General features: G+C 40.7%; 1 protein-coding gene across 1 annotated transcript in view; it reads right to left on the minus strand.

The window, feature by feature from the left end:
* Positions 1-11188, minus strand: part of dok6 (docking protein 6) — a 99429-nt gene extending 88241 nt beyond the window's left edge. Inside the window, exon 1 of the mRNA XM_007912050.2 lies at positions 11170-11188. Coding sequence (XP_007910241.2) covers positions 11170-11175 — 6 coding nt within the window. The 5' untranslated portion in view covers positions 11176-11188. The remainder of the gene's footprint in view (positions 1-11169) is intronic.
* Positions 11189-11465: the final 277 nt, after the last annotated feature.

The following is an 11465-nucleotide window of genomic DNA, read 5'->3' on the forward strand; positions in this document are numbered from 1 at the left end:
TTAGTGCTAAGGCGGTTTGTCATATGGTGGTGTCAGTGAAGGAGCTCGTCTCCATCTGTTAAAAATTTATTCTGGGAAGATATCATTACACTCTATTAATATTGATATGTTAAATTTCACATAACTGGAAGAGAAGGATGTTCTGATAGATGGCATTTTCCAAATGATCTCAGCAAATATTTTAAGATTTTTTTTGCTTGACACAAATACTGGGGAAAATAATTACATTTAATTGTAACATAATGCGACGCATAAATCATTGAGATGAATGGCAGACAGGAAACTGAAGCCTGCAACCCAGATTTAAACCTAATTCAATCCAAAAGACTGAAGGTCAACTCTGCGTGGACAGTCTCCCTAAACGAACCTTGAGAAGTTCAGAGTGACTTATTACTTTTATTTTCAGAGACACCTGAATTTCAGCAGAAGACAGAAGCTTCGCACCAGTGTCACAATGGAGAGTAGTCCAACATTTGGGGTTCCAATGTATTGTAATGCAAGTAGAGTACAGAAAAGAGTCTGATGCTCACGCTAATTGGGATCATTGTAGATGTGAAAATAGTGCAGATAATTGGTATCCGTTTGTACATTTGTGTGAGCACCTATCCCCATCTCTCTCTCTTTCTGCCTTGCAAACTGTTTGTATCTCTCTCGTCCTGTCTCTTTCCACATGCCTCTCTCTCTAACCTGAATTGATACCCTGATCTCCTATTTACTTCCCTGCTGTCGCACTCCATTAAAATCTTGATTCTGTAAGGGAAGGGGCAGTTTAACATTCCTATTGAATCAACTAAAACTATGTAGCAAAGTATAGGATTTCCATTGGGAAGCTTCCAGCTGCATGTCCAGTTGGAATCAACCTACCAATTAGGATGCTGTTTTAAAGGATTATCAGGAGCCGAGGAGAAAGAATCTTATCCCCAATTAGATGTCCTCCAAATCCCAGGCAGCCTGAACCCAATCTAAAATTGTGGGCTTTTACTACAGATTAAATATTCCCACACTTAGCCTCAGTCAACAAGATCACAATGAATCGTTAGTTCTGCAGCTTTTATCCTGGAATGGATAACTCATCGAGACTTTATAGGCTATAAACTCTACCCAGTCTAAGAGGCAATTTTGTCTCAAAATTTAAGATTGCACAAAACTGTGGAAAATGTCTCAAATTCTCTCCACAATTCTGCACCATCGTAAAATTTAGCACAAATAATTGTTTTGGAGGTCTTACTAGCCGATTGCTTCTCAGTTGCTACAGGAGTAAACAAACTGCCCTCAGATGTTAGTTTCCAAACCTTAAACACCTTTTGGATGTTTGAAGCCCTCAGCTATCTCGTCCTCTCCGCATCACTATCAGGGGCTGAGCAGTCAGTTCCTTTGGTTTTAAGATTTATCTTCCTCCCTCTAGTCCTCCCCTTCTTTAATCTGTCTTTAGGTCCCCCTTCAAATCCTACTCCTTCGACTGCACCTATGACCACCTCCCCCTCCCTCCCTTGCTCAGCATCCAACCCCGTCCCTTTAAAGCTCTCCGACGTGTTACCCTTTGTGAAGGCCGCTGTATAAATGCAAACTGCTGATGTTGGATCACTTAGTTCTGCAGCCATCATTATCGCAGACGGTTCAAGGAATTAAAAGAAAAGGGTTCCTACATTTATTTTTGGGAATCATTTTTGCTGTGTTTGTATCTGTTGGCAGTGAAGAAGTTCAGAACGCATTTCTAAAAGGTTGCTTCTCAAAAAATATGGAGCGTGCTCTCTAATAAACACTGGTCACCCAAGCAGATTCTTAAATCAGTCAGCCATATACTGATTCGATATAATGAATGCTTTTGGCTACAGTAGAGACGGAAAGTTGATTAATGCACTCGGCTGATCCTCCTGCTTCAAGGTTCTGGATTTCAGTGGAAGATCGATCGCAACTAAGCAGACAAACGTGGAATTCAGTTTCAGAATCTGACAGTGCACGTGCCTTTAATACATTGTGCAGTGCTGCCTCTGACAACAATAATAATCCTTGCATTCAATATAGCGCCTTATCACTTCATTGAGACATCTCAAAGCGCTTCACAGAATATATCGTAAAGTGAATTGACCGACTATTTTGTGATAGTTAATGCTCCGGGTTTTTTCTTTTAGGAATCACACCATGCATCAATGCCTGCTTTGTTATATTGCTAGCGATTTGATTGCTTGATTCAATAATACCCCGTTCGGAGATCAAGAGGAGTAGCAAACGCGGTGAAATTTGGTCCCAGATGCGGCCGCTGTTCCCGACATTGCAATTGTGCCTCTCTCAGCAATCTGTTTGCCCGATTTCATCATTTTATGGATTCATGCATTCCCTGGCTGCGAGCACAGAGAGGCAACCTGCTTCCAGGCCCACAATACTGTGACAGACCACTCGGAAATGTGAAAATAATGCCTGAATTGATTCACCATCTGTTTAGCTTCTCTCCTTATGGGGCTGTTTGTGCACTAATGTACTATGTAACCAGGGCGACGAACATTAATAAACAACTAATCTGTGGTGAGATTCGAACAGGTTTTCGGTTCGTTGCTCGGATCGAGTTAACACGGTCAATTCATTCCTGCTCTTATTCTGTTACGTCTAACAGCGCTATTCAATCCTACAGGGTCTTGCTCTGAGCAACCGATCGGACTTGGTGAAAAAGTGCGGGTCATTAAATTCATAAAAATGGATCGTGCACAGTGACGGACTTCACTAATAAGACCTGCATTAGCCTGTGTTTCTCCTGCTTGTTTCCCTGTTCCTCGGAAGATGCTCAAATGTCAACATGACCATTGTACAGAGCAATCTGTGGACGAATGCAAATTATTTCTCAATGGCAATAAAAGTAAATTGGTTACCCTCAAAAATTTGCTTTCAAATATCTCATTGGGTTCTGCTGTATAATCATTAATGCACTTTTTCTTCACTTATTAGAGTTGTTTGTTCGTTATTCTATTCATATGTCCCACAAGGCTTCCTCAGTCACACTGTAGCTCTTGTAAAAACCGAAGCATAAGCTAAAGATTTTAAGCATTCGTTTTGTTAGGTAATTTTTTTTCATAATGATAATGGCCATTTGAGTATAAAAACAAAGCTGACATTCATATTAATTATTGCTTTATATTCTTTTGGCTCTTTTGGGCTCTGATGTTTTATGTATAGATATATATTTCGCCTAAGTCAATGTACATTAGTGCAGTAAGTTTGTTAGTGAGACTGTATTCACACTGGGAGCAATTATTTTTACACATTTACAATATTTGCTCTTGGATCCTAGCTATTGGTTGTGCGAAGGAGGGGAAAGATCAACTGATTAAACTGCTTGGCTTAAACTAATGGTCCTGATGTTCAGGGTTGCTTTCTATTACCTGTGTTTAGGCTGGTCATTTCTGTTTAAGTGCTGTTAATGCTATATGCAGGGCTTATAGCTTCCAAGGACTCAACTGCGAATGATTAATTGATAAACCGAGCATCGCAATGTCTCAAACTGTTCAATATTCCTTTGGAAACGTCATCCTGCATTAAGACCATGGACCACACAGGCAATGTTGACACAACAACAACAAAATTACATGTGTATAACGCTTTTCACATCGGGAGGATGTCCCAAGGTGCTGGACAGTCAAAGTTTTGGACCGGAGCTGGGGGCTGGGATCGGGGAGGGTGAAGAGCAGGTGGGGAAGCAGGGTGATCGAAAGCACGGTCAAAGAGGAGGGTCTTGAGATGGGTCTTGAAGGAGGCAAGGGAGGGGGCGAGGCGGAGGGATGTAGGATGGAGTTCCAGAGGGTGGGTGCAGAGTGGCAGTGGGACCACCCTCCAATAGTGGGGTGAGCGAGGCTGGGGACGTGAAGCAAGCCGGAGCCGGCTGAGTAAAGGGAGCGAGCAGGATGGTAGGGGGTTAGGATGTTGCAGAGGTAGGAGGGAGCAAGACCATGGAGGGCTTTGAAGGTGAGGACCAGGATCTTGAACTGTATCCTCTGTGAGATGGGAAACCTGTGGAGTCGGGCGAGCATGGGGGTGATAGGGTCACAGAGCCCGGTGCGGCAGAGGACACGGGCTGCAGATTTCTGGATGATCTGCAGCCTATGGAAGGAGGAGTTTGGGAGGCCGACAACAGACAAATCAGAGTCTCTCCCTCCCCCCCCCACCCCGCACCACCTCCCCCACCTCCCTTTCCCCCCCACCCCCCACAGACACCACCAGTACGCAACCAAGACGGATATAATTTTGAGCAGTTAGAAACTGTTTGAGTTACGCTCTTTCATTTTATGCTCTGAACACTCCAAATCAACACAGCCCAGTAAACCCTTCAAGGCATTCATTAGTCTATTTGTAATACTTTTCTCTTGCATGGAAGCTAATTAACATTGTTTAATCTCTATAACTATCTTTGAACAGTCAAGTAATCTTTAAAAATTACTCTTGATAAACACTGCATTCCAAATCTCTCTTATCGTCTGTTAATGTGTTCTTTTTAATGCACAAACCTGTCAGGTACCTAACACAGTACAACGTGGGCCTAAAATAATGGTTCAGGATGAATATCGCCAAAAAAGTAATGCTAATCTTGAAAATTGTCCACTGCATTTCATAATGATTTTTAATGTTAAAATAAATTAAGTCTTGTACATTGATACGTTATACACCGTCTCTGCCTTCAAACACAGTTACTACATTTTACAGTAACATTTTTGTGCAGAGCTTTGAGATGGTTCAACAACAACAACAAAATTACATTTGTATAGCACCTTTCAATGACTTAATAAGGTGCTAAATCAAATACAAGGACTATTATTATATGATAGTTAAAAAAAAACTGTGGTCTGGAGATTTATGTTATCAATTACATTTCTGTAGCATTTTACCCTATATAATGACCAGAAAACACCCCCCCCAGCACCAACATTGGAATGTCAGCTTGGATTAAGACCTCAAAGTCCTAATGTGGGGCTTGATCCCACAACCTTCTGATTCAGAGTCCAACCAACTGAGCCAAGCTTTAAACATACAAACTCAGCCAAGCTGCCATAAGTTCCCCTGGAGAACATTTCAGGATAGAGTGGGAGAAATTCCACCTGAGGCGCAATTTACACTATTTCCTTAGTTTGCAGAGTTTGACAAATTCTTCACATCCATCTTTATTTTGAGGTCGGTTTCCTGTAAATTCTTTAAGGGATAAACATAAGAATTCGCCAAACTCTTACCTTGGGACGTCCTCCCAACGTGAAAGGCGCTATACAAATGGAATTTGTTGTTTAAGAAAATAGTACATGTCGAGACGCAGGTGAAATTTCTTCCTGTTGACTAGCTCCGGCCTCTGTTCCAGCATATCCCTCGTGCCCTATGTTCCACCATCAGTGGCCATGTTTTCAGCCACTATGCCCTGAGAAATCTGAAACATTCTTCCTCTATCCCTCCACCTTGCCACCTCCTTTCCCATCTTCAGGTAGCACCTGAAGACCTTCCTCTTCAACTGTGCCTACGGTCACCTCACCCCAGCTCGGTGTCATGCTCCACTATTGCCAAGCGCTCTGGGACGCTATCCTGAGTGAGGACGTCATATAAATATAAGCTCTTGTTGTTGTACATCCAGCCAGCAAACCGGATTCTGCTTGCAATTAAACCATCTCGGTTTAGTTATAAAGCATTAACTGTTAAGAATATTCTTATCAGCGCCTTTTATGCTGTGTGTAGTTCGCTCCATTAAAGTGAGTGAAGTTTAATTATTTTTCACACAAATCAGACTGGCTGTTTGTGTGTTGAAAGCCAATGTGTTTAGGCAATTTCATTTTACAGAGTAACTGAGACGAGGGGGAAAAAATCCTTTCTGTTCCAAACAAGTATTTTTCGTAACACTTTGTTCCAGCTTCATTCAATAGTTGTGCAGTAACTTAGGTCAAACATAGATATAAATGTTGATTTTTTTATTGAAATTTAATTAGAATTAAAATCTAGTTGTCAAGTCAGATATTTTAACCAAAAACGATTTGTTGTAAAGTTGTTACAGTTCAACAACAACAACAACTTGCATTTAGGTCGTGCTGGATAGTGTCTCAGAATGCTGCACAGTGTCAGGGTTAAATGCTGAGCAAAGGAGAAAGGGTAGGGGAGTTGATCAAAGGGGCTGTCGAAGAGGTCTTAAGGTGGGATCTCTGAAGTCTACATGCCTCCAAGGTAGACTTCCAGTTGCAAAGGATTGCAACACATTTTTTTTAAAATAAAAAGGGAATTTAACCTGACAGATAATCATTTTGCACTGGGACCATTTCTAATAAATAGAATATATTTAACTCTCTGCTCTAAAAAACTCTCTCCTCCTAAACACAGAACCGGAGCAGACGCCAGGCAGAGATTAAAACCATCCTGAAAATACAGCAAAACTGTTGTTATCATATCTCTCCAGGTCATAATCCATTTATCATGAAAAAAAATCAACAGTTTCCTATCTACGGATCCAACATTGCTTCAGGTGCCAAAGCAGCCTGCTTCACGTCAAAGAATCCTCTTACAAAACCTCAGCAAACTTGAAATTTATCCTAAATTATAGATTGAGCAAAATCTGGCACATTAATCTTCCATTCCACTCTCTGACCTACATATCAACTAAATATAATTCAGGACACCCTATGTTGTCGAGAATCTCCTCCTATAACCATTGCGAAAAATCTCCAGAAGCCCATCTTTGTCTCATGTCATTGCTTTTATATTACTAATCTGGTTCAGTTATCTCTTGAACCAGTTTGATAGCAGAACGCACTTAATACAATTTTTGCTAGAAAATTGGTTTTGGCAATACAAAGCTCCACTGCACTGAAGTTCACCGGCTGAATAAAAACATCTTTCTCTGTAACGGCTCTTGTTTACAACTTGTCTTGCAAGCAGCACGATTTATTTTTTTTATTGGTGATATGAACAAGCTCTTACTACAGTAGTTGAAAGTATCAGCAATTGACTTAACAGCAATGAAGTCAATCTCAAGCAAGTAAAATGTTAGGGCAATTATTTTAAAACAAAAGCACTATTGGTTCAACACAAACAGAGTGAACAAATTGCTGAAATGTTCCATTGCTTCTCAAGGGGTTGGAGACCAAACCTCAGTAAATCATGTTACATGCACATCAGATACAGACCACTGCACCCCTTAGAAGAATTTTCTTAGCTCGACACCAGCTCAGAACCTTAACCATGTAATTTGCATGCTGTTGATATTGAGACAGGGAAATATAATTTGCCTGTTAAAGCAGGAGAGAGGAGAGGGATTTGGATAATATAAAATATTTATGTAAAAGCCAGTGGGGAGGCTTCCATTCAGCATCAACTAAGGCATTTTAAGTGACTTCAGTCAATCGTTTTAATCTGTTCAGATCAGACCAGTCCATCAACGGAATTAATCTCATAGAGTAGAGTGATCAAACTAAGCACCAGATGGGGTGTGACACAAATAGGAAAATTCAAGATTTCTGTGTTTGTTTCCACTGCAAACCAACTGAACCCATGAATTTCTATGAACGTAGAGCTAACACTTGTTTCTAAATATTCTCTCATGCAAGTGTTGTAATTGAACAGTCAAACTCGTGGAAAATATACCCTTGCTTTTTCCAAAAAACTATAGCTTGTCCATCCCCAGTTTTAAACTCCAATTCACACAATGTATGTGTTGCTGGTCTGCTCCCAGCCCTGTCTGCAACAGAAGAGCCATCCCAGATTTTCACCAGACTCCAATTTACTGCAAATTGATGCCTAAATTGTTTATGACAGACTAAGCCTGGCTTATGCCGAATGACACAAAAGCTCTTGCACTGAGGCATTAAAAATACATTTCAGTTTTATCAAATGCAGGGATGGGTTTTCAGGGCATTTGCACCTTTCATTTTTTCTAGATCTCTCGCAGAGTGAAATGGCCATTAGCAAATGAATTAGAATTAACAAAGTGTTATGCTCCCTTTTCATACACTGCTGAATTTATCTGCAGACAATTTGAACTGGGGTTGGGCAACGGCTGGTCACATTGGTAACGTGTGAATCGGAGCTTAAAACTGAAGATGACAAGCTGTGGTTTCTGGCAAGGCAAGAATATCATTTTGATAAGCTTGAATGTTCAATTACAATTGAGGAATAGTTGGAAAAAACAGTGGAAAATAAGCACCCATCGAAATTCACATACCATCTCTGCAGTGGGAGGAATGTACATTTTTTCTGCCCACACATAATCCTAAAACACCCTTTTATTTTGTTACAGCATCTCATCATGTCATCGAAACATCGCAAAGCGCTTCGGAGGATTTACTGTAAAGTGTAATGACTGTGTGTTTGTAAGCAAATCACTACATTTTACTTTGTGAAGAGCTTTGGGACATCTGACCTTAAGCATTGTACCAAATGCAAAAATCACTATTATTATTATTATTATTATTATTATATAGGAAGGCACCCAAAGTAAATATAAGACTAGAAATGAGAAAATACCATTCATTCCATCCAATTGGTAGTGGAAATCTGGAACTTTGTCCCCCATAAGATGCAGCATCCATTCAAATTGACAAGACTGAGGTGGATAGATTTTTGTTAGGTAAGGGGATCAAGAGATATGGTACAAAGCTGGGTAATTGGAGTTGAGGTACAGATCAGCCACAATCAAATAGAATGGCCGAACAGGCTCAAGGGGCGTAATGGTATACTCCTGTTTCGATGTTCTTAATTGATTCTGACTGAATCTATACTCTGCAATTCAGTTCCAAATGGATAGTTTTATCCTCACATCTCTCTGTATCAAACCCATACCCAGCTCTACCTGCCAAATTGACAATACACAGCACCTGCCTTCAACAAAACACATTGTATTCGCTGCATCTAGCAGTAATTTATTCAAAAACAATACATAACTCTGAACAAGCATTTACACAAACCACATTCAGTTCTTGAATTCTGAAGTTTAATATCACGGCCATCGATTCTTCGCTCTTTCTTCTTCACAAAGTACATCCATATTCCTCTCTCCATATATAAAACATGCCATTCACATGCTTCCCCCATTGTTTTCTTTTCTGCTGAGCACAATTCATGTCTCTCACCTCAGTGATATTAATCCTGGAAATAACTGGCATCCTTTCAATGCATCATTCCAAACACAAAATTTATTTTTGGAGAAAGCAAGTGTTAAACTAGAACCTGACTATTATATAAGAGTTTGACACAATAAGAGGCAAGCAGGAGATAGGACACATAGTTCTTGGAGGATTTTAACCAGGGCTGACACCAACAATATGGGACGTCCTCCCGACGTGAAAGGCGCTACACAAATGTATTCTTGTTGTTGTTATATGTAGTTCATTGTCCAATACACATTGTGTGCATGTTGTGACCTTGACATTGGCAAGCCAAAGGTCCTTGATTGGTCACTGGCTGAAAAAAAACAATAAATTACCTTGAAATGGATGAACTGTACTCCAGGGTATGTAGAGAGCAAAAGACGACAGATTTGTGAGATGCTGAAACCATTTTGATGGAGCCAATAGACACTGGAGAGGTTCCAAAACTGGAAACAGGCAAATATTTGCATATTCAACAAGAGTGGCAGAGCTATATATAGCAAACGCATGCCTTTTAACCTGACCTCAATAACTGGAAAGCTAATGGAATCAATAATCAGAAACTAAATGAAAATTGCCCATTTAGAAATAACCTTTTTAGTGACTATTTACAAAGCTTCAAAATGCATTGATCTTTCCTGACCAACCTCTTTCCTGATTTATATAGAGGAGATAAACATGAAAACATACAATTCGATTCCAAATACACAGTTGCTGGATTTTAAGAGTAATACCATCGTGTGTACAAACAGCAATTACATTTGTGTAGTACCTTTCATGTCAGGAGGACGTCCCAAGGTGCTGGACAGTCAAGAATGCAATGACCACCCTAGTCGTTAAAGCTTTGGCTTTCAGAATTAACAAGAACTGAGTGAGAAGATTCCCTGTTCCACATGTCTGCTCTGCCCCTCCAAATCCTGCCAATGAACTAGGCTGGCTGGCCTGTCATCAGCAATACACTAAAGTAATGTGTTCTCGCCTGACTCAGGAACCAGACTACTGAGACTTCCACAGAGAGTTGATTTGATTCTAACATAGAGTTGTCAAGTTTGTCACTTTGATGCCTGCTCAGCTCCAAGGAGACCCTGCTTGTCTTCCCCATCCCCCCAACACACACACACATATATACACACACACACAGAAGATAGTCATGTGAACAATCGTATGATACTATTTCAAATGACAACAGGTTTCTCGTAATATTCCAAACAGAAACCCTCCAGATAAAATTGGGTTAATGGCTGGTTTGGGGAACTCACTGTTTACAGTTACTGCCCTTCAATGAGGCACTGAGGTGATAAAGTGACATAAAAAATACAAGTTCTTTCTCTCCAATGAGAATCTTAGTATCATGCATTATCTGCCAAGGCTCTGTAAATCAATATGAATTATCCCTGATACATTAAACTAAATTCTTTCATTGACATTTTTATTAGCTTCATGAAACAATTTTAACTATGTAGGGTGGCAGCCATCGGGTATTCTTTTCTTTTGGTCAGCCGGATATCTGACGCATCACCATACGTAAGAGTATCCAAAGCAGACAAAGATATGCATGCCACCTACCTACTCGTGGAAATTCCTATGTCTAGAAGGGAATGTGTAAACTCTCTGGAGGCACTCAGGCTGCTTATCTAACTCTGGTGTATTTAGCACAGGTCGGCATAAGCAAAGGTTTGGGGACCCATCGTGTGCTTTGGGGCATTGCAAGAATCCAACCAGCTAAAACCGCATAGCTTGGCATTGAAAGTACTGTCTGGCCAGATTCCCACTCCTTGTTCAGATAGGACCACCCTATCCTTTAGAGCAGTGATGGGCAACTTGTAGCCCGTGGGGCTGTCAAGGAGCAACCCACACCCCTGAACATTCGCACGAGTCTAGGTAAGTCCGTAGTCGATCTGTAGTGTTATTTGTGCTTTTTCCTTGATTGAATTTTTCTTGATTTATGGCATGACTCAAGAAATTTTCAGCCGAACAAATTTTATTTTGTTGCTCGGCCATAAAGGTTGGCCACCATTGGTTTAGGCTTTTGACTTTCAGGATTTAACAGGAGCTGAGTGGGAAGAATCCCTACCTGCATGCAGTAGGTGCTCGATTCATCATTTGACTGATATTCTCTAGGTCTATTTTGTTTCCATTGAGGAGGCTTTCTGCTGGCAGCAGACATCCATCCCATCAGATTGCTTGGTTGTTAATTGATGTAGGGCCTAAATGCAGGTAGATTAATGCAGAAAACAACATGGTTTTGATTTGGACAAATAACAGCACAGCTCCAACTAAGGAATACTGAAGTGGTCAGCCTTGCTCAGGTGGCAGCACTCACCTCCAAATCAGAAGGTTGTGGATTCAAGCCCCCTGTCAAGACTTTGA

Source organism: Callorhinchus milii, unplaced genomic scaffold, assembly GCF_018977255.1.
Source record: "Callorhinchus milii isolate IMCB2004 unplaced genomic scaffold, IMCB_Cmil_1.0 Scaffold18, whole genome shotgun sequence".
Taxonomy (NCBI): Eukaryota; Metazoa; Chordata; class Chondrichthyes; order Chimaeriformes; family Callorhinchidae; genus Callorhinchus; species Callorhinchus milii.